The following is a 27,220-nucleotide window of genomic DNA, read 5'->3' as shown; positions in this document are numbered from 1 at the left end:
AGAACAAGTCTGAGTGCAAACATAAAGTTTTGGGTGTGGTTGAGTTTGGGAGTAACAACACATTGAGAGACTGCAAAAAGCAGTAAGGTCACAGCATTGATTTGTAAGGAGATGATTGTCATGCCTTCTGTTTCTACAGAAATAGGTGGCTGACTGATACGCCAAAAAGAATTCTGAAGGAGCTGCAACAGTCAAGAATATTAGGGCTGCTGCATGGCTGATTCAGTGCAAGTAACTTTCAGATCACAAGTTAACTGGACTGAGAAGTAGGATTTGGCAGGCACTGGGAAGAAGCAGAGGCAACTGTGCATACTATCATCTTGCAGGCAGAGGTCCATTTTTAAAATATACGAATACAGGTGGCTTAGTGATAAGCACTGCTGCCTTGCCGCCAGGGATCCGGGTTCAATTTCAGTCTCTGGTGCCGATCTGTGTGGAGTTTGCACAATCTTTCCATGTTTGTTTGCGTTTAGTCTAGGTGCTCCGGTTTTCTTGCACCATCCAAAGATGTGCAGCTTTGTTGGATTAACCATGCTAAATTGCTCATATTGTCCACAGATGTGTAGACCAGGTAGGCTAGCCATGGGGAATGCAGAGTTATAGAAAGTCGGGGGTGAGTCTGTGTGGGATGCTTCTTGGAGAGTCTGTGTGGACTCGTTGGGCCAAATGGCCTGTTTCCACACTGTAGGGATTCTGTGGAATACTGCTGTGCTCTTATACTTCACTTCCTATTGGAAAAAGTCTGACCTTGTGATGATTCTCTTCCTTCAGCATGGTTATTCTGTCCTTTTTTCTTGGAGGGGTCATAAAGGCAGAGGTTCTGATGTGTCGAAATATCGACTTGAAAAATGCTTTTAAGTTTTTTTTTAATAAAACACTTGTACAGTCCAAGGCGAGTGCCCAGTTCTCCTAGTTTTTTTTTGGTTTGACCTTGGTTGTGAAGTAACTGGAGGAATGCTGCTTCACCTGCAACTGAAGGCATATTTCAAATGCTGCTTGTTTTGAACATTCATAATTTCAGTGCAACAACAAAATGTTGGTTCACTTTTGAGCTCTTTTATTTCCTGTTGAAAAAATCTTTTGGATTTGTTGCAACAGTCAGGAATGATAAACCTCCAAAACTTGACCAGACTGCAGGAATCGTGTCTCACCTGCTCAAGTAGCTGCTCAATATTTAATTATGCTTTGAGTGATATGAGATCTGCAAATCTGATGCCTTGCTCTGCATTGTCAATTCAGTCATCATTTTTCATATTCATTCAGAGAAATTTGAGATCCTGTAATTGAGGATGCAAGAATAGGTTCGTTGCTGAACCTGAATGCAGCCACCAGTGAAAATGGTAAATATGTGTTCTCACATATTAACCCAACAAAGAAATTCTTATGTTCCCAGAGTAGTCTCAAGTGTCAATATTTGAATGAAAACAAGCCTTTGCCCATTTCTATCCAGGTATCCATTTCAAGTTTGAAAGAAACTAGGCACACTACTTTTTCATAAACAAGAAAGCAACTATTTATTGTAATCATGCTGACAGTGTCAAAAGTCCAAAAATTTTTTTTGTGAATCTATCATGAAACTAGGTAAAAATCTTCATTTGATGCATGCCAACAGATGGAGAAAGATATAGGCACAAATGATGTGTCTTTGATATATCAAATATGATGACAGGTGGAAAAAGATAAAAACGCAAATATGATGAACAAGCTCAAGAAGGGAGTACCTTTTGAAAGCACCAGTTGACGGTCAATGAGTTTTCTTAGACTTCAGACCTTTTTGTTGATGACACAATTGGGGGTATATGTAGTCTTTCACAAATTGGTGGGCATTCTCTCTGTGTCTCTGAAGGTGGTTTTCCCTTTTAATGGGGATGCGCAATAAGTGGGAGAACTGCTCAAGAAAGGTGAAGACAAATAAGTAATGACAGGCAATGTTCTGTTCTTCTCACAGGAGTGAGAAGTCGGCTGAATCTCCTACTGTGTTGTCCAAACACAAGGCTGCAGTAAACTGTCCCGTAACTGGTCAAATTTGGATTAGTATAGAGTCATAGAGATGGACAACATGGAAACAGACCCTTTGGTCCAATTCATTCATGCCGAGTAGATATCCCAACACCATCTAGTCCCACCTGCCAGCACCCAGCCTATATTCCTCCAAACCCTTCCTATTAATATACCCATCCTAATGCCTTTTAAATGTTGCAATTGTACTAGCCTCCACTACTTCCTCTGGCAGCCCATTCTCAACGTGCACCACACTCTGCGTAAAAATGTTGCCCCTCAGGTCTCTTTTATATCTTTCCCCCCTCACCCTAAACCTACATCCTGTAGTTCTGGGCTGCCCCATTGCAGGGCACAGACCTTGTCTATTTACCCTATCCAAGCCCCTCATGATTTTATAAACTTCAATAAGGTCACATCTCAGTCTCCTCTGCTCCAGGGAAAACAGCCCCAGCCGATTCAACCTCTCCCTACAGATCAAATCTTCCAACCCTGGCAACATCCTTGTCAATCTTTTCTGAAACCTTTCAAATTTCGAAACATCTTTCCGATAGGAAGGAGACCAGAATTGCATGCAGTATTCCAACAGTTGCTGTACAAATGTCCTGTACAGCTATAACATGACCTCCCAACTCCTCTACTCAATACTTTGACCAATAAAGGAAAGCATACCAAATGCAGCCTTCAATATCCTATCTACATGCAACTCTGCTTTCAAGGCACAATGAACCTGCATGCCAAGGTCTCTTCGTTCAGCAACACTCCCTAGGACCTGACCATTAAATGTATAAGTCTTGCTAACATTTGCTTTCCCAGAATGCAGCATTTTGCATTTATCTGAATTAGACTCCATCTGCCACTCCCAGACCTTGGTTCAGTTGATCAGGATCTTGTTGTAATCTGAGGTAACCTCCTTCGCTCTCCACTATCCCTCCAAATTTTGGTGTCATTACTTACTTACTTACTTAGTGTGGAAACAGGCCCTTCGGCCCAACCAGTCCATACTGACCCATTCCCCTACATTTATCCCTTCACCTAACACTACGGGCAGTTTAGCATGGCCAATTCACCTAACCTGCACGTTTTTGGACTGTGGGAGGAAACTGGAGCACCCGGAGGAAACCCATGCAGACATGGGGAGAATGTGCAAACTCCACACAATCAGTCGCCTGAGGCGGGAATTCAACCTGGGTCTCTGGTGCAGTGAGGCAGCAGTGCTTACCATTGTGCCGCCCACAAATCTGTAAACTTACAAACTATACCTCGTCTGTTCACGAGGGGCGGGGGGGGGGTGTTGTGACCCACCTGGTCATGTACAAGTGTTAACTGTTATCTTGCATTGAATTTGATGTGAATTTGGTATCTTCCATGTGTTAATTAACTGCTACTTTTTGTTTACAAAACAGGCTTACATTTGGTACTTTGTATCCTGCCTATACATCTTACAAAGCTGTGAAGACAAAAAATGTGAAGGAATATGTGAGTACTGTGTGTTTTTAATGTTCTGTAACATGTATAATACCTCTGAATTGCAGTTGATGTCCAACCATTTAAGATCATCTTGTACTTGAAACTGTTACTAAGACAACTGAGTTTAGAAGAAGGATTGAAGAACAGGTTTGAATAAGGATTACTGGACTTGAAAAATGAATGCTGTTCTTTTCACGTGGGTTTGGACCTGAATTTCCACTGCACTGTATTTTTCTATTTTGAGTGTTGAAGAAACTTGGTTTTTGCGATATTGGTGGAGTCCATCACAGACTGTTTTCAAACAGTTACTTGAAAAACCGTGTTGGCATTGGACAAAGTCAGCATGTGTTTCTGGAAGGAAAATAATGTTTAACAAATGTCTTGGAACTTTGTGAATGTGACCAGAAGAGTTTATAAGGGCGAAATAGTGGTTGTGTTTTACTTAGACTTTGAGTAGGTGTTAAAGAAAATATTGGCATGCAAAATTTAAGTTGATGGGATGATTTGAATGGAGAAGTGGCTGACATCCTGCTGCAAGAAAGGTGCAGTTAAATTGGAAAGTGTGTGAACATGATTTGCACAAACATTAGAGACTGGAAGGTTTGAGTTCTAACAAGAGCCTCCATAGATGATACATTTTACTCTGGAGCATAGGACGCTGAAGGATAACCTATCGATATATAAAATCATGAAGGGCACTAGTATGGTGAATTGTCAAAGCTTTTTCCCCAAGATAACGGAGTCTAAAACTCGAGGACATCGGTTTCAGGTGAGAGGGGAAACATTTCAAAAGGGATCTGAGGGGCAACATTGTCATGCAGAGGATGGTGTCTTAATGGAAAGATGCTAAAGGGAAGTGGTGAGGCTAGTAGAATTAGAGCATTGTAAAGACATTTGGACAGGGAGAATCACTGGTAAGGTTTAGAGGGATGTCAGCCAAACACAGTCAAAATGGGATGAGTTTACTTGAGGTTATCTGATTAGTATGGGTGAGTGGGCCAAAGGGTGTGTTGGTAGCTATATGGCTGTGTGACAAGAAACAACTAGTTGGAGTTTGTAGATCACTTGGAGTGGCAGTCAGAGACCAGTGGGGCATGAATTTATGCTTGGACCCCAGGTAGTTACAAGTTAATGATTTACATGATAAGTGTAAGATACTTGAGAGAGAAAGCCTATTGTGAATAAACGTGAGGTTATTCTGGAAGAATTTTATTTCAATGGCAATTGTATGGGAAAGGGGAGATGCAACAGGAAAGACTTGTCCTTGTGTTCCAATGATCAAGAGTTAGCATTCAGATGCAACAGGCAGTTGATGCAAATTCTGTGGTGACCTTGAGCTGGGAGATGTGCAGTCATGTGTTGCTGCAGTTGTGTGGCCTTTTGCTGAGACCACACCTAGGATATTGTGTGCAGTTTAACTCAGCACATCAAAGGAACAGTATCTGGCTATGGTGGGAGTGTAACAAAGTTTTAATACACACTTTTTTGGGGATGGAGGTCTAATGTATGAAGACAGAACAGATTTTGCATGATATTTACTGGAGTTTGTAAGCATCGGGAGAATCTGATTGAAACTTGTAAAATTCTAAAAGGACTAGACAGGGTAAATGTGGAACGTATGCTCGAAACAGGAGTCGTGCGTTAGGGATCGCAGTCTATTTATGGGGTCGGCCATTTTGGACTGGCATGTGATATGTCTTCACCCAGGCAGTGAGCTTGGATATAGACTTGAGGCCAAAGTGCAGCCTGTTTTCAACAAGGAGTGAGATACTTTTTTTGGGTTAAATGGATCCAAGGATATTGAATGAATGGAGCGACATGGTACTGATTTGGATGATGAGATTGTGAAACATGAATGATGTCATCCTGTTACTATTTTCTGTGCTCTTAAGTTTGAGTTGGATGGATCCGTGTCCCTTCACAGGCATCTTCTGATTTTGTGGCTTGCAGTTGATTTGTTGTAACATCCAGAAATCTGAAGATCCATGAATATTCCAGGTTTTCAAGTCCAAGTGGTTAATCCTCGCTTGATTGAAGCTTCAGTTGTGCAGGAATAAGCATATTTTTGTGTTTTAGTTGTCTGTTGTTTAAGGTGGCCATTCATCCCAGGTAGAGACAGTATCTGAAGAAATAAGATGTTTTGCACTATTTGAAGTAGTATTTGGCTTATATGCAAAGCATTGTAGTTGACAATAAAGGCTGACTGTATCATTTGTCAGATCTGAACTTGACTTGCTTTCATTGTCATCCTTGGTCACCTGACGTCTGAAAAGGTTTACAGCTATTGGGTGAAGGTTTGTACATCTGCAAAAGGATGTGTTAGCGTTGTCATCACAAAGATCATTTGGGTCAATAAATCATTTGGTCAATGGAGTTTTCAAGCTAACAGGTGTTTGCATAGTTTAACAATCAGGTGTTCATTTGTCCAGGTTATTATTACCAGGGAAATAATTCTAAGTGATAATCTTGGCTAAATCTAAATCAGTTATTGCCACCAAGACGTTTGGATCCAAGAAACAAAAGCCAAATTGTTGTCAATGTCTGTCTAGATGAAAATGGCATAGAAACTTCAGGTTGGAGTTAATGCTGCAGAAAACACATTCAGAACTGGTCATGTGCCATCTATCACACCTTGTCAAAAACTGCATCTTGCTGAATGGTCCACCATTCATTCTGTCATGTAATTATTGATCCAATCCATCTGATGCCCAGTAAGCAGGCAGCAGATTAAGTGTTAAAAGACTGTTTGACAATCGTTTGATTTGGTTACTCCAGTTGTTTTTCATCAGTACTTGTGTACTCCAAAATGGATTGTCTGTTGATTGTTTTAAAGACTCTATCTGCGAAATTATGGTACCTGTTTGTAAATGTCTTATTTCTTCATTGTCCCCTTCACCACCACCTAATTTAGCATCTACTCCAAGTGTTGAAGGTAGAATTTGCTATAAGAGTCAGAACTCATACAGCATGGAAACAGATCCTTTGGTCCACTTGTCCCTGCCGACCAGATATCCCAACCTAATCTGGTCCCACTTGCCAGCACCCTGCCCATATCCCTCTTAAATATCGCAATTGTACTAGCCTCCACCACTTAGTCTGGCAGCTCATTCCATGCATTACCATACACTGTGTGTGAAGAAGTTGCTCCTTAGGTTGCATTCCCAATCTCTCTCAACCTATGCCCTTAGTTCTAGCCTCCCCCACCACAGGCAAAAGATATCTATTATCCTATCCATGCCCCGCATGACTTTATAGGTCTGAATAAGGTCACCTCTGAGCTTTGACGCTCCAGGGAAAACAGCTCCAGCCTATAGAATCTCTTTGTATAGCTCAAAACCTCAAACCCTGGCAACATAACAATTCCTTTTTATCATTGTCTCAGTCACAAATATACATGGTAAATAGTCAAGGCCTTCAGACTGAATCCTGTGACACTTCACTCAGTTACGTTGCGAATATGAAAAAGAGTTGTTTATCCCAATTCCTATTGTCTGTTGATCAGCCAGTCCTCCCTCAGAGCCAACAAATGAACTGTGACCTCATGTAATGTTAGCTTGTATGTTAATCCTCTGGAAGTTCAGATCTGACAACTTTTACAGGATTGCTGTCATCCACTTTGTGTGTTAGATCTTGCAAGAACTCTAGCAAATTCATCAAATGATCTATCCTTGGTGAAGCGATGCTGAGATGGACAGAAATTTTGCTTTTGTATTTCCAGCTGTCTGGCTGTTGTTTCCACCCCTCCACCCCCCCACCATCTGAAACACACACACACACACCCTCCCCACACACACACCCTCCCCACACACACACCCTCCCCACACAATGTTAGCATTTAACATCCCCTGGCCACAAGGTACTTGTCTGCATTCAATTCCAGTATTTTGCTTCCTACTCTTTTCCCTGATAGTGGTCCAAGTTCTTCCCTTCTATAATCTTTACCATCCCAATAATAGTAGATCAAGTATTGGTGTTGTCCACCATGAAAACTGAAGCAAAATCTTGTGTTGTCTAACCTGTTTGTCTTTTCTCCAAATTCATTGTCGAAGCATCTGGCATTCATTGTAGCTACTCTGTTCCTTTTTTACTTTTGTGAAGCTTTTGCTCTGATCATGTTTTCCACTAGATGTCTTGGAAAAATTTACTTTTCCCTTTTTTTCATTGAGTTTTTTGTAACCCTTTGTTGGTATTTGTAAGTTTCCAACATGGAGTCATGGGATCTATGTGTGTACTGTACATTCCTTCTGTTCAGGTTGTCCATGCCGACGAGGTCGCCTCAATTGATCTGGTCCCATTTACTAGCTTTTGGCCTATATCACTCAACCCTTACTAATCATTTACCCATTCAGATGCATTTTAAATGTTGTAATTGTACCAGTTTCCACCACTTTGTCTTGCAGCTCATCCCATTTACTTACCACCTTCTGCATGAGACAGTTGCCCCTTAGATTCCTTTTTTAATCTTTCCCCTCTTGCCTTAAATCTATGCTCTCTAGTTTTGGATTCCCTCAGTCTGTTTATTTACCCTATCCATGTCCTTCATGATTGTTTAAACCTCTGGAAGGTCACCCGTCCGCCTCTGCTCCAGGGCAAACAGCCCCACTCTGTTCAACTTCTCCCTATGCCTCAAACCGTCGAACCCTGACAGCATCCTTGTGCATATATTCTGAACCCGTTTAGGTTTTACAACATGCTTCCAAAAGGAAGGAACCCGGAATTGTGCAGAATATTGCAAAAGTCGCCTAACTAATGTCTTGTACAGCTGCAAACTGACCTTCCAACTTAATGCTCTGAACAATAAAGGCAAGCATACCAAATGTGGCCTTCACTCTCCTGTCTTCGTAACTCCACTGTAAAGGAACTAACATCCTGCACTCCAAGGTCTTTTTGTTCCATGATAATCCCCAGGATTTTACCATTAAGTTTGTAAGTCCTGCCATGATGTGCCTTTCCAAAATGCAACATCTCACATTTACCTAAATTAAACTCTGTCTGTCAATCCTCAGCCCATCAACCTAACTGATCAAGATACAGCTGCACTCCGAGCGCCCTCCTCACTGTCGACCGTGCGTTTAGTTTTGGTGTCATCTGCAAACTTATTAACCTTACCTCCTATATTAATTAATTCATTAAATCATTTATGTAAATGAGAGAAAGCAGTGGATCCAGCATGGCTCCTTGTGGCGCACTGCTGGTCACAGGCCTCCAGTCTGAAAATCAACCCTGCCCCACCACCTTTGAGCCAGTTCTGTGTCTAAATGGCTTGTTCTCCCTGTATTCTGTGTAATCTAACCTTGCTAACCAATCTACCACAAGGAACCTTATCGAACACCTTAGTGAAGTCCAGATCGATTATGTCCACTGCTCTGCTGCCCTCAATCATCTGAAGTCCATGTGGACAAAGTCCACCACTCTGACTTATTCAATCATCTTTGCCATTTCTTCAGAAACCTCAATTAAGTTTGAGAGACTGTCTTCTGGCATCTTGCCTAGCTTCCAACAGAATGTTTAAGATATTGCTGATTATTTACCCATGTCCTCTCTCTTCCATATCCCTCTCCACAGTCAGCGATAATGCAAAATACTTATTAATGCATGACCTCCTGCAGTTCCACACTGAGGTGGCCTTACTGAATTTTAATGGCTTTATTCTCTGTCTAGTTTCCCTTTGGTGCATAATGTGTTTGGATAATCCCATTTGGATTCTGTTTAACTCTATTTGACGAAGCTATGTCCTGTCCCTTTTTGCCCTCCTGATTTTCTTGCTAAGTGTACTATGACAACTTTTATACTCTTTGAGGGAATTACTGGACTTTTGTATTGTCATATGGTTTGCATGCCATGGGCATCTTTTGTATGGTATGCTGAACTTAGTGTCTCCATGGTCTGATTCTTTGTTAAGTCATTGATGTTATCACACTGTTACAATCTTTGTTTCTGTCTTGAATAGAGTTTATTTGGATGATATGGTATATATTGTTAAAGGTTTTGCTACATGCTCATCAACTTTTATAGTTTTATTCCTTTTACAGTTTTCCTTGCCAAATATGTCCCCATGGTGATGTCGTTACTTTGGTCAAATTCTGTAACATATATGGGACTGCCAATTTTATGCCCACAAATGGAATTTGAACTTCAGGCATGTGATGACCACTGTCCCCAAGACCTCCTTTTACAAGAAATTTCATCATGTCAAGTCCACAAGAGTCTGTTTGCTGGTTGGTTTCCAAACACCTGGTTCCAAGAGTCACGCTGTAATGTTTTCACTGAACTTTTCCTCAAACCTACCATTGGCAATTTGATAAAATCAGTCTGTTTGGTCTTGAGAATAATCCATGGTTATTGCTGTAGCTTTCTTAGCAGTCCCCAGTATTTCCTGTTTCATACTTTGCCCTGCTGCTGTCACGGACCTGTGGATGGCAAACTGAGGATGACTTTGCCTTGGCTTTGTTTATTTCCATGTCTTGGTTTCCATTGCTAATGTCAGTTCTCGCTACAGTAGTGGTCCTCTTGCAGTAGTGGTCCTCAAAGCTACATTAGCTGCTTCACAGTCTATCTTTTTGAATTGTCTGGTAATCATCAGCATCACCCGTAATCTGTTCTGCTACTTTGTCTTTTAACTTGGATCTTGTCATTTTCCATGTCAACAAACCCTCAAATAACAGCTGTTGTTGAAATTGGAACTAAATTAAATTTAGTTAATGCTCAATTTGTGAGGGGAGGAGGTGTGGCATGCACATTAAGCCAAAACTGAATTTTATAACTTGATTTGGAAATTGAGCTTTGTGGACATCTTTGTTCCCTGAGCCCTGAATAAAAAGAATTTCTTCTGCTTTACAGTTCAGTCTTTACTATGTATTTCAAAACATAGGGACTTGGCCTCTGATGGTACTCATGTCTTCTGTTGGTGAGGCATCTCAATCAGTGGGTGTCTGATCTATCCTTAGGTCCGATGGATGATGTATTGGATTGTGTTTGCTATCTTCACGACCATAGAAACTTTCACAGACATTTTCATTTCCTGGTAAGTTTACATGCTCTTGTATGTTAAAATTGTGAGATTGATTTGTTCTCCTTTTGTGTCATTATTGGGAGAGTGTAGGGAACCAGAGAAAATGGAGCCATTGGCCCAACAAGTCCATACCGACCCTCTGAAGAGTATCCCAACCAGACCCATTTGCCTCTCGATTACTCTACATGTACCCTTGACTAATGCACCTAACCTAACCATGAACCCTGGGCAATTTAGCATGGCCAATTCATCTAAGCTGTACATCTTTGGACTGTGGGAGGAAACCAACGCAGACACTTGGAGAATGTGCAAACTGCACACAGACAGTTGCGTGAGGCTGAAATCAAAGCTGGGTCCATTATGTTGTGAGGCCGCAATGCTAACCACCGAGCCACTATGCCGACCTGATTTTATAACGTCGGTGGGATATAAGAGTTTGTTCATACAAGTATGTTATCTTTTGTATTGTTACTGAAGTGAAGTTCTATCTCCTGCAGGTTCCCCTTCTATTATGAAATGAAAATTGCCTTTGTTGTTTGGCTTTTGTCCCCATACACCAGGGGTGCCAGCATGATGTACAGGAAGTTTATTCATCCCACACTGTCTTCGAAGGAGAAGGTAAACAAAAGGAAGTTTCTTTGAAAACCTTGTCAGAGTCATTTTGGACTGTAGCTTTTGAGAACCTGCTTTAAAGTTCTTAAGAATTTGAGGTCACTGCTGTTCAAAAGTTGAAAGCAAGGGAATCAATCAACCGTTGGTATTTTGCAGTAGTGTGTCATTTGTGATGTGAACTTTTGTGACTTAAAAATTAGAAGGTTTCACATGGGGTTGTTAGACTCATTAAAGCAGAGAGTGTGTTGCTGATAAAATCTTGTGATTTCTGCAGCAAGTAGTGTCACTGTCATGCCAGGTGCTCGGTTTGCGAAACATTAGAGTATGCTATTTTCACAAAATCAATCTGGTACATAACCAAGTTTTTTGTTATCGTGCTTTTGTCTTTTTTTGTCTTTGGCCTCTGAGAGTTGTAAGATGACACGCTTTGTGAGGCCTTGTCAAAGATTTCTGGCTCCACTTTTTGTCCATATTTATTGATATCTCCTTGACCTCAGCCAAAACCAAGGTTCTTCAGTTTCGTTGCCACAAATATATGTCGAGCTACAAAGCTGGAGCTCTGAAGGGTTAGGATGATCATGCAATACTGCTTGCCAATGGTACACCATGGTACTTAAATTGCAGCAGTCCTAGTCATTCATTGGTGCATCAGCTGGGTCCATAGAAAGGCAAACAAAATTGATTTAAACAAGCAATGCAGTGTTCTTTCTCAACATGTTGGATTCATTCAGGGACACTTAACATTAGATAGTGTACCCAAACTGGTCAGCAGATTTTGTTGGATTTATGTTGCACCTTCCTGGTTTGCAAATGTCCACTTCAGAAATTGAAATTATTTAGGAACTACTGTTATGCAGGTTAAAGCAACTGATTGGTAACATCATCTGGCGAACTGCTGACCAGATGGGTTTTGGTGACCTTCACTCAGGGAGAATACTGGACTTGATGCCAGAATAGGTCCTTTTTCTTCATGTGTGTTTATATTTTTTTGGACTGAGTAATCTGATCAGTGTCCTGTGTGTAGGAAAATTCCTTTACTTGTTCAGGCTTCCCTCAGAACTAAACTTAGCCTCCAACCCTGGTTTCATTACTGTCTGAACCACATGTCAAGGTTGAGTGAATTTAGTTTGCTTGAAGGAAAATGACAAGTTAGTGATATCTTGAGTGATAGCATCAACTTAGAGGAGACAATGACATAAGCAAGCCAGTGGAAAAAAAATCATGGCATCACTTGAACAGAAGTTAGTGGAATAACCTTTGAAGCCTGCCCCTCTAACCAACGCAACCACTGCAGATCAAACTCTTCAAATGGCTTTCTCTCACCTCATGTCTTTAATCGTGTAAGTCCCTGTTTAGCTTAAATCTGTCCATCTGTGTTACATATACTGAGACTGAAATGTGAGAATTAGAAGGTGTGGTCTTGCAGGCAGCATGGTGGCTTGGCCAGCATTACTGCCTGACAGTGCCAAAGATTAGGTTCGATTCCAACCTTGTGTGAGCTATCTGTCTGGAGTTAGAACATTCTGCTCATGTTTGGGTGGGTTTCCTTTGCTCAAGTTTTTTACAGTCCAAAGATGTTGGCTATGCAGATTAGCCATGGGAAATACATGACTATGGGGATATGGTGGGGGTGGTACTTTGAATGAGATCCTTGGAGATTTGATGTGGATTTGATGGGCTTGCTTTCTGCACTGTCGTGATGTGAAAACTGAGTCAAATGATTTATATGGTCATTTCAAACCTCAGTAGCACGCCTTTATTTTTCAGTTGTGTAACCTGGTTTTCAACTTGCCAACAAAGGGAACCATTTTACCTTCCACTAGCCTGTCTGTCCCTTTTTAAATATTGGCTAAGTTTCACTGAAATCACGTACAATCATTTAAATTTTTCTAGTGTACTGATGCAGTTGGTTCAAGTTTCGTCCTCGGACAGCCGTACCAGGATTAACTCTGGGAAACCTTAGTTGCATTCCTTCAATAGCAGTGAGATGTTTTTTGAGATGAGACCAAAAGTGCGCACAGTTGCAGCTGCACATTACCAAAACTGAGCACTGAAGCAAAGAGAGATGAAAATCAGGAGGTGACACTGAAAAATAAGGGTGTGGCACTTGGGTATGAGCTAAGTATAAATTATATGAATCAGTTTTCAAATCACTGCAGTGCAGAAACAAAAGTTCACTCGTGAAGTCCTTTGGCAACAGAAGTTAACATTGCACAAATGTTGTGAAGAGCTTATTGCAGTAGCATGTTGCAGTTGGGTGATTTTTTGATAAGGGCATCAGGGTACTTTTGTATATGTGCCTTCCACATCTTTGCATTTAAAAAAAACTGTGGCCATCTGGTTGTCCTACCAAAGTGGGCAATGTCGAAGTAACGCAGTCTGTTGAAACCTTCCTAAAGCTACTGTACACTGAGTGCACAACACATAGTTACTCATATGAATGAAAGGAATACTGAACTAGATTAGTGAGCAAAGGCTTTCTCTGTGTATTCCTGTCAGCTTTGCTGTGAAATGAATGTGTTAATCTGTCCATTGCAATGGACAGATGAAAGAATTTCAGAAAGGATTGTTCATCTTTTCAGTCTGCTGAAAAGGTGAAACATTTTAGTATGAATTCATTAATGGCAGTTTTACTGGTGTGCATTTGAGAGAAACAGAATATGTGGGAAGTGTGTGATGTTTGGTTTGTATGGATAAAAATGAGTTCTTTATTTGCCTGTATTGGGGAGCCATTGCTTTATATCTGATCTTATGACAACTTTTTTTTAGGAAATTGATTGCTACATCAGTCAAGCCAAGGAGCGTGGTTATGAAACAATGGTCAATTTTGGCAGGCAAGGACTTAACATGGCAGCCAATGCCGCTGCAAATGCTGCTGTGAAGGCAAGTATTTAGGGCACATGGATAATACTTTAATTATTGAAGGCACAATATTGTAGTTTTTGAATTATGTTCAGATTGTTCGAAGGTAACAAATAGTTGACTTGCGCAGGAGTATTTAGCAGAGCATCAAGGAAATAATGTTCTAATGGACTAGATTATCCTGTAGAGTTTATTGAACAACCTGTCCATGTATATTGTGACAAATCTTGCCAATAGTTGGGACTTGAACCTACCTGTGCTGGATCTTGAACATGTGGCATGGTTAAATTGAATTAATGGTCTTTAGTGGTTTGAAAGAATGTCATCTTATGTGTTGATTGGTCAAACAAGACAATGAGCAAGTGCTTAAAGGTTGAATACCTGCAATGGGACTTGAATGTCATGTAGGTAAAGTGAAAGGAACTTCTGTTGTTTTTTAAAAAAAATTTTCATAAGTAAAAGTTCAAGACTGTTTCTGAACTTGTTGTCATAGAATTAGAGTCTGCATTGTCTGTTGAGTGGAACCAGTTTGTTGCCTCATTCAGTGACCTGAAATATGTTCAACACAAACTCATAATATCCACCCTGAAGGCTATTGTTACATCCTTGTAAATGAGGATTTACAGAGAAATGGTTCCAGTTTTGGACCCTTTCAAGCATCTGTCTTTGCCTGATTTGAAAACCGTACCCTTAACATAGTTTGTTAAATAAGCCATGTCAGTCTTGACGAGCTCTCACCTAAGGAAGAAGCAGCATTGGAGACCTATAGGCATATTTATATGTCACATTTTTGGTGATTGACTTGTTCACAACATTTTAATTAAATTATTTTTGTTGGATCATGCTTAGAACTGAGGTTGTCCTTTTTCAGTGGAATGTTGACCATGTATACCTTTCAGTCAAGGGATATTTTCATTTCATGTTTGAAGGAACTTCGCATTGCATGGTGTTGCTGTGATATCTCATCCTTGTCTTTCTGCTGCTGTAGAGTCAGGGAGCTATCGCTGGCCGTTTGCGTAGTTTTAGCATGCAAGATTTAACAAGCATTCAGGGTGATGAGCCAGTACATGACAGAGACCCTCTTTATCCTGAGGATGAGCTGATGGGAAGGAAACCATTCTCTGCTGCACAGCTAGAATGTGGTGAGTCTATTTATTTTGCTAAGGTTTAAAAAAAAGACATAGGCTGTGATGTGCCATGTCCACATGAGACCTGAGTTCTAGAAGACAAAGAATTTTCCTGTGTCAAATTTGGGATATTAAATTATTTGTTAAACTTCTGGCAATCATTTTGAAGATTGAGATGACTATCAGTTTGGTATTCACGCCATGGCCTGCACTGTGCCAGTTGCAAAGTCCAGAAATATAAATGGCACTAAAACATGGATGGGGTAGATTGGCAAGTTTGACTGCTGAGTATGCTGTGTTCATTCCTTCAAGTTTTGTCAATTTAATCACCCCCTGTAAGCTCAAACTGAATTGAGTACTACACCACCAATGCAATTTGAGTTGACCACTCCAGTGTTCCATCCACATTCAAACTAGAGAAGGTCACTTTCAATGTTCAATTAAGTTTAGATCATAAAGGTTTTTCACTGAAAATCTCAGGTTGTCTTTGGACCACCATTACTTATAACTTTGTTATCAGATTTGCAGTTTCACATCAACTGCATTATGTCAGCCTTACTCTATCAGATTGCAATATCTTTCACTCTCCTTATTGTGAAGGTCTGTGACAGAGTCCATCAGTTATATGGAAAATTACCAGGAACAGAAAAAGGGTCCTTTTCTGGGGTGATCCGCAGTTGGCTTACCCCATCAAGCCAAATGCTGGCCCATGCAATCCAAGTGGATTTGTCTTCAAATGTGTTAGAGTTTTGAGTATATTTTGAGAGTTGCTGACCACCTCTGCTGTGTTGTATATTCATGTCACAAATCTAAGTATTACACCAGCTTCCAAATAGTGTAACAACTCACGATAAAGTGTTGAAGAGTTGATACTACTCACCCATGATAAGGTGCATATGTTGGGATGAGAAGGTAACATGGGCTGCAGAACAAGTTTGGAGTTACCATGACCATTCATGCATACACAGGTTTCAGACAAGTATTGGTGCTTAGTCATGCTAGTGAACATCTGACATGAACTGTATTGATCCCGAGCTTGCAATTTTAAGCATAGTTTGTCTTTTGAACAGGTCAACTAGCCACTGCTTTGCTCAAAATCCTTTTTCTGGGCAGAATGTTGTGGCCTTCATTTGAGGCATTAGGTCGATGACTGATTTCCTTTGATGTTGCATTGTCAAACTCCGAAGGGGTGGTCAGCATGCATAATTCAGCAAATGTTGTGTCTTAGAGAGGATCAGAAGAAATGCAGGCAACTATTGGTATTGAAGTGTTATTTAGGCGCTGAAACAAATGTTTATGTTAGGATTTGACTTGTCATTTTTTTCAGCTTCAACACAACCTGTATCAGCATGCAATGATCAATATATTGACAGCGATTCTCATGATGACTACAAGTCTGATGGGGAAGCAGAAAACCAGAAAAGTTCTTTGCGTCGCCTTGAAGTACCAAAGATCAAACGAAGTAGACGAGTGCAGGGTCAACAAATGTCCCGAAAGAAAGTGCTGGGAAAAGAGGTCTGTGAGTCCCTGCTGTCAGTGACTAGAAATTTGTGCTCTGTTCTGTATGGGCCCAATGGGTCTATTGCATAGAAAAGCTGCCGATGTCCAGTTGTAATTATGAGTAATGGAGAGAACATGCATCTGAGGGGCATGTAGACATGTTGACATGATGGAACCATTCCTGTGCCTGGGCATGTACTATATTGAATTGTTTGTGATGGTGTAAGACTTCTGTAGGCTAAATGGTTATGATGACACGTAATGAACTTTGGAAATAACTTAATAGTTATTGGCTTGGCAATTTTTTCCCCCAAGTTGATCTTGGTATTATTCATTTCCTGAGATAACTCCATCTTGCCATCCACTTGATGTCATGCCATAGGGGTTTCTGAGTTGAAATAATCTGAATATCAAGCTGTAAAAGCTGAAATTAAAAGTGAAATTGTCAACCTGTATAATCATCTGTCTAATTATCTTAGTTTGGTAATATGTTAATTTGACTGGGACACTTGATTGAATACCTCCAAAACTGAGGTGTAAGCCTTTTGACATGGCAATGCAGCCGGTTGCTTTTGGTAATGTTTTGAGGGCCTCTGGTGGCTGATAGAGAGAACTGCACTGAGTTTGATTTCATATTCTTGGAAGCAAATGTGGATGGACGCTCTGACTCCTTGCTGCAAAAAACATGTTTTGTTAAGCAGAGAATCACTTTAGTTGATGCCTATCTTACAGTTAGAAAATGTTTGTGAACACCCCCTTTTTATTTGTTTATCATTGTTGCAATCACTATTGTTAATCAGTATGCAGTGTCTTGAGAACTTGCATTTAACTGTAGGGCATCGTAACAAAGTGTAATATTTGTCAATTGTGTACCTCCATAAGTCTGCAGCAGATTGAATTTGAAAATGAGAAGGAGGTAGGATGTTGGCAAATGCTGGTTTCTTGTTGGTTAGTGTTCCTTGTCTAATCCTTTTACCAAATCAGGTTTGGATCCTGTGAGTTTGAATTGAAGATGAGTCCTAATGTTGTTTGTTTGTCATGTACCATTGTGTGGTAAAATTGTGTCCTATGAGCATTGTAGTTGAAGGTAATAAGTGGATGTTGGAATGTTGAATACTTTCAATCAGTTATGACATCAGTTTATATGTTATCTAAAACTTATTTCTGTTTCTAGGGTGTGGTAAAACCAGTGAAGGTTAGACCAAAGAAGAAGGCTGTGCAATCGAATTTTGACACTTTATGAATTCCAGAAAACCGCAGTTTTTTTTTCAATTCATCAGAAACATAGAGTTCGTGGGTGAAGGTGATGGCTATTTTTATTCACTGGCAATTTTCAAATGGCCAAATGTTCTAATCTTCTGAAACAGGGTGACATCTTTGTAATGTTGTTGTGTGCCCTGTTTTTAAAATGTGCTTTGTAAAGACCAGTGCCAAACACTGGATCAGAATTAATGTCCAAAAAATACTTGTTCAACCAAAGAGTGTAGAGGCATAGACTGTAATTTTGTCAACAAATTAGTGTAAAGGGAGATGCTGTGTATTTTTAAAACTGTTTCTTGCCACATGAGTGCATGTAGTGGGTGGTTCTGAGGGAGTCTGGAACTCCCTTTTTTTCATATTCCAGTTATTTTTTTTTAAAAAGTGCTCCATGCATTGTTGTTAGTGGCAAATGAAATATAAAATGTGACATTAAGGAGCTTGCACGGACTTGTGTCTTTACTAATGTCAAGGTCTGTTCTGTGGCTCCTTATTTATTGGCATCTAATGACCTATGTATTGTGATGAATTGATTTGTTGAAGAGTTAAAATTGTAATGCATAATATCACAGCCTTGTGGGACAAATCTCCTTCAGGTAGGATAAGTATGAATGTGGAAAATGGTAATTTGGTGGAAATGCTCTGCTGTATCTCAGTCAAGAGTGTGAATTTGAGTCTGTACGTTTGAGTCAGAGAATGGAATGTGTTATGTGCTTGTGATGAAATGTATTAATGTCACCAGTCCAGCATTTGGGAGTTCATGGACTGAACAGCAGAAGCTCAGAGTCAGGCTTTTACTGCAAATAAATCTAGCATAAAAACTTAAGTCCTTGTCTTCCTTCCATGTGTGTGACATAAATTTTGAAAGAATTCAAGTTTAGTTTAATGATTGAATGTTACCATTGATTCTTGCAAATAACCACTGGTCATTGTATTCAGTGACCATAGGGTGTCCTCAACAAGCTACATGAAGTTGCAGTCTTGCTGTTAATAATACACTCAAGAACTGATTTGGAGTAACAGCACAATTTAAGAAGGACTGATCCAACATCAGCTGCATAACTTGGGTTGAGCACTTTGGTGCTTTGATGTTGAAGTGGCTGTGTGGTTTCAGTTCAAGCTAAACATAAAAGTGGACTCAAGTTGGCCAAGTTCCCATGATTGGTGTTTTCCTCTGCTTCACTGGACCTTCCCCAATTCCAAAAATATTTAAGGACAACTGTGTGTCTACCTTGTCCATGAATGGTTTGTCTCTATTTGTTGAGAATCTCTGGCTGCTTCCAGTGATTGAAGGACTTTGGTTGTCATTTACTTTGGGTTGTTTGGATGTGTGCCGTGACTTGCATTCCACTAGGTCATTGAGTTTTCTTAATTTCTGCCTAAAACAAAAGCATTTGTTCATACAAAACTACTCTTGGAGCTTGAAAGCCCCATACACTGGAAAAGCTGCAAGTCTCATTGTGATCCTGTGTACAAGGACGATATGCTTCTTTTTCCAACCTTGTGTGATGGGCCTAAATTCTTTCAAGTTCCCATTCTCCAGTGTCATTGCCAGGTTTTTATTGTCAATTGTACCATGTCTGTGAACAAATTTTCAAGTGTCATTTCATTTCTAATGCCTTGATGTTTAACACTTTTATATTTCTCATTTGTGTGAATGGAAATGTGCACTGTGCAAAATAATTACTACTGAGAAAGAAGCCGTTCATGCTTGCACATGAGTACACTTACAATGTAAAAGTCATTTTGACAAATTAGATATTTGCAACTAATATTGAACAAACCTGACATTTAAATCATAGCCTTGGATCATTTGGCACCTGGAACATCTGGCCCCATGCAACCACTTCAGCTGCCAGGTGGTACCACTTTGACACAATGTGAAGTGAGCACATTGCAGCAGGTAACTCTGTGCAGTTGGATACATTTACTCTGATCAGCACATGATACCATGGTTCCTTTATTCTGTATTTAAAAAGTTGATGAGAGGACTATAGCTGTTTACATGATGCCATTTTTGGCTTGGATTTGATCTGTTCTCTTAAAGATAATTTGAATAACTGTACCTGTTGCAAGTGGCCCAAACCTTCGTAAGGGTATCAAAACAGGAGTCATTTAAGTGGACATTTAAGTACAATTTGGAGTACAAATAGTGTCCAGCACTTCTCATTTAAATTATGCTTGATGAAATACAAGGATTTGAATGTCAGTTTGAATCAGCCTGTTAACAACATCTGAGGTTTTTTGTATCTTGTCTGTTATGCTTTTACCAGGAAGTCTGTATTGAGGTTCTTATTTGCAATAAATCTTTTGTCAAACAGTTACATTATTTTCTAGTATTTCCTTGGTCAATCATGCAATTGATGATCTTTGCACAGGTGTCAGCCTCCATCTGTAATGAGGCCTGGAAATCTGCCATTGTTAACATGTGACTGCAAGCACATGGGGTGTACTGTTTTCTCTTTTCTGAAGTGGCCAAGCACAGTATGTATTTCCAGCAAAATGATATAGAAGTATTAAAAGATTCCTGTGTCTGCGTGGGTTTCCTCAGGTTTACTCCCACAGTGCAAAGATGTGCAGGTCAGGTGAATTCGCCATACCGAATTGCTTATCGTGTTTGGTGCATTAGTCAGAGGGAAATGGGTTGGTATGGACTTACTGGGCAGAAGGGCCTGTTTGTACACTGTAGGGAATGTAATATAAAATTTGAGTGTTGGTAGCATTGACCTCAGCATGGGAAAGTGCTCAGTCAGGACTGTGCTCAGTCCTGTCAAATGTGTCAAGTTTTTATTCCTCCTGTCTGGTGCTAGCTGTGGCACACTTGGGAGACTAGTCCCACAGCCTTAGTTAAGCATCTGTTATAGTTGGAGTCAATAACTGTATCTTTTTTTCTCTCTGGGTAAGACATCTTCTATACTGTTAGCACTGTTAGTTGAGAAAGGACTTAGTGTCCTTGAGAAAAGGGTAGGTATGTCCTTTGCTTGTAAACCCTTATGTTGGTTAGATTTTGTTTAAGCATGCAGCCATTGCCCTGTACTTGGCAGATAAAATGTGACAAACCAAGAATGAGGTTGCAATGTGGTCTTGAAATGCAAACAAGTGGTACTTTGTTTTTGTCACAAAATTACACAATCAAAACAGCATCAAACATAACTGAAATTAGCATGAGTGTTGTGATGAAGGATGAGGGAGTCCAAACTATATACTTGAAGCTGAAGGCAGTAGCAATTTCATGTCCTTCATTTTGCAATGCAGTATGTCTTTGGCTTGGCCAGTTTTAGTTATTGTGCAACAGTCTTGTACCATGATCATTAGCCAGTTAAAGCACCTTTGTTTTTATTCATTCAGCAACTTAGAATCATAAATAATGGCTTGTGATGCCACACAGTGCAGGGACAATCGTGACTCCTTGCATAACTGAGGAATGTAAAATCAAAATGGTCCTGAGGGTGGAAATGAATGACTGAAATGTAATATAAATGCCACAGTTTCTTTTGACCTTGAAAGTAAAACCTGTTATATCTGCATTACTGTGGACCAGTCCTGTAAATTCTCTGGTATATACTGTGGTACATAGTCAGGCTAGGCCTTTTGAGGTGACTAGCTAATCTGTTGTGTAAATGATGCTTTGTGTTTGGTAACTATCAAGGCAGGATTTGAGGCAATAGATTCTGCTTTGCTGTTTCAGTGCAGCTGTAACACAATTCCATGAGTGGCCATAAAAATGAAGTATAAGCAATTTAATGAGGAGAATCTTGAATGCTACTGTTGAATATCATCCAAGAAATCTCAGTCCATTTTATCAGGGAATGGTGGAATATTTTGGCCAGTTGATCAGGTCACAATTGCTGAGTACATGTCCCTCTGCTGTGGATGCATGTATGCTGCAGTGTCATTGGTGAGGGAGCATGTGCTTATAGATACTCTTTACTGTTGATGAACTGGTTGGGTCCTGTTGGAAGTTGCACCCATTTTGAAATTGTCCTCTCCTGACTTTGATTTTAGCTATGTTGTTATCCAGTCAACGACTCTACATATAAAGTAAATACTTGGAAACACTGGGGAATCATTGCTGGATGTTTTGGAGGAGAGAAAAATGCCTGTCAGGCACATGATCTCTCACTTTTGGAATAGGATGAAAAAATTGGAACAGTTTGTTACAACAAACCTACATCAACTGGCAAAACAAGTTCTTATTTGCTCTTTTGCAAATGTATTTGTTGTGCATGTATACTTGTTTAAATTTGCAAGGATTCATAAACAGGATGGTTGTGAAAGATGACAATATCACATTCATAGATATATATGTACATCTTGCAAGTAGTTCAGCTGGACAAGGTCAAATCTGTTTGGTTGAAAGCAGTGTAGTGGGCTTGATTTTAAAGTCTATCCGCACTTGTATTCACTGTCTGTGATGCTGAAACATAGTAATACCAGTGTCTGTCACACATCCAATGGAGTGCAGTAGCTCATAAACCCCTTCTTTGATCGTAACTTCCAAATCTACAATCTCTCCCTCCTTGGATGGCACAGCATGTAAATGCATGCTAAGACCACTATCTGTAAGTTCCTAATACTTGAGCTGTTTGCAATGCCATGCTTCAAGATGACAGGTCACTATTAGATTTACAGTAATGAGGGCTGGTCAGGAAATGGTCATTCTGACAGATGCCAATATTGTAAACTTTGAAGAAGTATGGTTGCCTTCACACAGGAATGGTGAATGCTGAGGTGGTTTCAGCTGGACAGGTTGATGTGTTAGGCTGTTTGCTTGCCCCCTAAATTGTGGTGGTTTAGAATGAAGCCTCAATTTGGGAAGCTGCCATTTGGCTTTGTTACACCAGTGATGAGATGCCAAGAAATGGACCACTAAGATCAAAGAAACTTTTTTCATCACTGAGCAAGAAAATGAAAAATTGAATTCCATACAGGCCATTTGGCCCAGCAAGTCTGACTGTCGAAGGAGTAACCCATCCAGACCCATTCCCCTATTATGCTACATTCCCCCTGACTCATGCAGTGCCATGAGCACAATGGGCAATTAAGCATGACCAAATCCCCTAACCTTTGGACTGTGGGGAAAAAACCCCACACTGTCACTGGGATAATGTGCCAACTCCATGCAGACTGGAATTGAACCTGGGTCCCTGGCACATGACTGTGCTTATGACTGAGCCGCCATGCTGCCCCTGTTGGACCCAACTTATGTTTTAACAAGTGATAAAATAAATTAGTAAATATGGTTTTGTAATCTTAAGGTATACCCCCTTAAATTGAAATTAATTCACAATTGGGTATGACAAGACTTTTATTTTGGTTAGACTCAATATTGTGTATCTCTGTCTCAAACTGGAATTGACAGTCAGCTGAACCAGTCTTGCATTTGAAGTTTTGTACTTCTCATTTTATGTTGGGCAAATCTTGATCTAGTTCCTTAGCCTGAGCTAAAGAAAACATGTGAAACTCTTGTCTTTAATCATCTGTATCCTTGAGGGAAGTCTTGGCCTTGTGGGTTGTGACACTGGAGTTTATTCAGTCATTGGCCTGAGTGCCAAACATAACAAAAATACTTGCAATCTTTTTGTGGCAATTTCTTAACAAATCCTATTACTGCAGTTTTGGATAACATGCCACACTCTGCTCCCTGTAAGATATACTTGAGATATACTCTCCAGCTAATGTATTGTTAGCAGTTGGGTTTCGATGGCAGTCTGGAGAAAAAGTGTTCAGCTACTGACAGACTTGTAGGAATGCCTGTATCTTTTATTTTTGATTTTAATTGAGTTTTATCATTTAAAGAAAGCTTTGCCTTTTGACCGACAGCCTTTTTTAAGTTTCATGCTCCTCATTCACACCCATTTGGCTATCGTAGTGGTATTTGGCTGTTGTGGTTGAAGGTCTGACTATAATCATTCTGAGTCTGTTCTTTTACTTCTATTTTATGAATGTCTGAAAGTCCCTTGGGCTTCCACGCAAATTTCAAGCAGTCTGAATAATTTGTCAAATTGGAGCTAGTTGACCTGACTGAGCACCTGCATTTGTGTTCTTGGAAGGAGATGTGTGGACTTCCCAGTGGTTCCCCCTCTTTACTGTTGGAACTTGATTAACTTTCACCTGGCTACATTCTATTGTTTTCAGCTTTAGGAAGGTTATTGGAGGTTCACTTTTATCCATCAAGAAATCATCATCTGTGTCTGTGATTTCCTGTTAGATAGTTGAAGCTGTCTGATGTTCAGCATTGTGTGAAGACTGAAGGGAATGAAATTAGCTTTGTTTTTGGAGGATGATCTCTGAGTAGCACTTGTGCACAGTTTTCATTTAACCACCAGTCAAAAGATTTAATCATTCCATTTTAATGACTTCAAATCTTAAATTTATTGACATCATTTTTCAGGATCTTGCTCCTGCACCTGAACCATATATAGAGGAACCTTGAATAACTGGCTATCAGTTAACTGAATTGCAACGTCCTATTGCTTTGCTGTTATCTGGCATTTGATTATGTGAATGAAATACTCGCTGCCTGTCCTCTTAGGATATTTTTTTCATATCCTAATCTGCAAAAACTTCTTAGGTGCATAAATTTTAAGTGTTGTGTCAATGAGGCATATGTTGTTTCATATGTTTTGTTACCTTCTAACAGTTTAATCAAAATGTGATATTGTATGTGAACGTTTTTTACAAGACATGCAAACTGCAGGCTTTACAGTATCATTTTTCATTCCACTCAATTTTCAATTTCATTTGTGATTCCAACTCTTATGTCAAGCTTCCTCCATTCTTTAACTTGCTCAAGCTGCTTTAACTCTTATTCAATTGGAACTCCTTCTGATGACTGTGGAGACCTGGTCTTTGTCTTATCACAAGATGTGCATTTGGGAGACAGAATTAGTATGTTGATGTTTTGGACCAAATCATCATCTTCAATTTCTTTGCTCATTTGATGTTTTGAGCCTTTGTCAGGTCATGGGAATGAACCAGTTTGTAACAATGCTTATAGGAAGTGCCTTGGCCATTGAGCTCCAATGACAAATGACAAATCTGAAAATTTGTCAATGGAGAAGGAATCCAAGATACTTGTCCTGAGCCTTCAGTGAAATCACATATGGGGTCAAAATGATAGATCAGACAGGCAGCTTTGAAGGAATATTGTACATGGAAAATTTAAGCAGCCAAGACCAGGATCAATCAATTAAGAAATTCAATCCTCAAAATGACATGTGATGACTTGTTTTATCTGGTTAAGTTGACTGGGGTGATCCTTATCCAATGCAATTCGGCCTAGTTGTGACTTGTATTAGCTTTTGTTTTACAAGGTTTGTTTTGTTCCCCTGAAGTAGTGAGGGGGATCTGGCTTGCTTGCAGGATTTTAGAACTGAGAGTTCTCCAGCAGGCTTTGTTTTCTAAATTCAGTGACAAAACTGTCAATTAAAGCAAGTGCCAAAGCTGTAGTTGTGCATCTTGTTTGGCACTTGCTGTCATTTAAGTCATTACTGAACAACTCAGTTGGGATGAAAAAGTCGTTATTTCTTGCAGCACCAAATGTAACAAGTTAAATTTGTGCTTTGCTAATCAGGCACCATTACCCCATTGTTGATGTGTGCACATAGTGATCAAAGTTAAGAGTTTGTTGGTCAAAGTGCACAAATCACTATAGTAACTTTGATTCCATTATTAGGGGTAAGGTAAATTGAGTCATGTAATTGTGCAAGATCAATTCCCAGTGTTCAAAACGTAGCAGTTCTAATGGGAAGAGAAAGCTTGGGAATGCCAATACTTAAATCCAAAAGGTTTGAGATTGTGGAAAATAATGTGTCGTACTAACTTGCCAACTACAGCCTGTGCTGAAACTTCACATTAGGTGTGCTCATAGCATTGTCATTTTCCTCATTGCTGTGGAAATTATGTGTCTATATTGAATGTATGCAGTGTTAGTGGCGTTGACAACCTTGATGCAACAGTGACAGAAGGTAGATTGCAGTGGTTCTTTGGAAAGCCAGAGGTAAGATTTTCACATGCTTGTATTTGACATATCATAGTCATGCAGTGCAGGCAGAGATCCTTTGATTCAAGTTGTCCATGTTGACCAGATTTCCCACCTAGCTGTAAATTTTGCTTCTTTGTGTACACTACATGTACCACTTCATTTGGCAAGTCATTCCACAGAACAACCACTCTGTGGAAAAGGTTGGTACTACTTGACAGTTGAGCTCTTCCGTTTTGACATTGAAAGCACCTTATTTGTGCCACTCAAGATTATTAAAGAATAAATTTGCCATCAGGCACTAAAGTGGTGAAGTAGCTCCAAACTCCTGATTTCGACTCCTCAACCAGTTAACAGGAAGAAATGCTCTGAGATGTTTGCAGCTGCTTACTACTGTGTGCTGTAGATGAGCTGTTGTACATTGAAACATTACAAATGAGGTTTGACAAGGAAGTCAAATAGCTTATAAGTCTGGACTGTGCTCAGCTTGCTTGACATATTACTTCCCTCTTGTTTTGTGTGTCTGTATTTGTTACTTAAGCTTCTTCTGGACAAATAACTCATTTCCCTTGAAAGTAGTGTGAATGTGTACAAGCAAAGCAATGTAATTTTGTGCCATCCTGATGTGGAGAAATGAGAATATCCTGTTCAATCCGTTAGGTTTTTTCTGTTTTCTGTTTTTCAGCTTGGTCTTGATAACAACCTCCTTGTGGATATTTGAAATCAGATGATAACAATGGGGGTTTGTGAATCACTCTGCTGCTCCAAGAAGGGACTTGAATCAACGTAATGAATACCAGAGTCCTGTTAAAGAACCCTCTGCTAGCAGAACCAGTGAAGACTTAGATGACAACAACCACATCTGTTGGTTGACTGTTATTTAATGTGATTATCATACTGGGCCACCTCCTCTGTATGCTATCTGTTAAATATCATTTCAAAAGACCGTGAAGTTCTCTCAGTGTTGTCTCCTGGCACTGTAACTTTTGATTCACATAGAGAATACATAAACCATTTGTGACAGACTTAAAGTATGATGGCCTGGAAAACGTTTGCTATCTAACAATTATGCTTCCAATTCAACCTGGGCTAGTGTACACCCCAATCCCACTCTTTCTATCAACATTTACCAGATGCAAGCTCTGGTCCAACAGCACAGCATTAATTTTGAAGACCTCAGTTGTCTTCTTGCTGGGGCTGAACAGTTCATATTTGGACACTCAGTTGTAGCGCCAGACAAATCCAGTGACAGTCAAAATTTATTTGTGGCAGCATGGGCAAGATCACAACAATTATTAGGGGAAACATAACAGACAAGACAATGCTCAAACTTAAACATGAGTTTACAGGCCCATCTTAACTCATCACAGTGATTTCAAATCTTGTGAGGTCATTGCA

At 39.9% G+C, this 27,220-nt stretch overlaps 1 protein-coding gene across 3 annotated transcripts in view; it reads left to right on the top strand.

Annotated features, from left to right (window-relative positions):
- Positions 1–26,589, top strand: part of LOC140459654 (receptor expression-enhancing protein 1-like) — a 142,293-nt gene extending 115,704 nt beyond the window's left edge. For 2 of the 3 annotated variants that reach the window (XM_072553990.1, XM_072553987.1), the window contains exons 2-8: positions 3,405–3,477; positions 10,416–10,492; positions 10,978–11,098; positions 13,862–13,975; positions 14,943–15,096; positions 16,409–16,596; positions 17,756–20,164. In XM_072553990.1, coding sequence (XP_072410091.1) covers positions 10,425–10,492; positions 10,978–11,098; positions 13,862–13,975; positions 14,943–15,096; positions 16,409–16,596; positions 17,756–17,824 — 714 coding nt within the window. In that variant the 5' untranslated portion in view covers positions 3,405–3,477; positions 10,416–10,424 and the 3' untranslated portion in view covers positions 17,825–20,164. Of the gene's footprint in view, positions 1–3,404; positions 3,478–10,415; positions 10,493–10,977; positions 11,099–13,861; positions 13,976–14,942; positions 15,097–16,408; positions 16,597–17,755; positions 20,165–26,507 lie in introns of those variants that run through there. The other variant, XM_072553989.1, reaches the window with a different exon arrangement.
- Positions 26,590–27,220: the final 631 nt, after the last annotated feature.

Source organism: Chiloscyllium punctatum, chromosome 35 (genome assembly GCF_047496795.1).
Source record: "Chiloscyllium punctatum isolate Juve2018m chromosome 35, sChiPun1.3, whole genome shotgun sequence".
Taxonomy (NCBI): domain Eukaryota; kingdom Metazoa; phylum Chordata; class Chondrichthyes; order Orectolobiformes; family Hemiscylliidae; genus Chiloscyllium; species Chiloscyllium punctatum.
The sequence above is the reverse complement of the archived record's forward strand: the minus strand, read 5'-3'. Positions and strand labels throughout refer to the sequence as shown.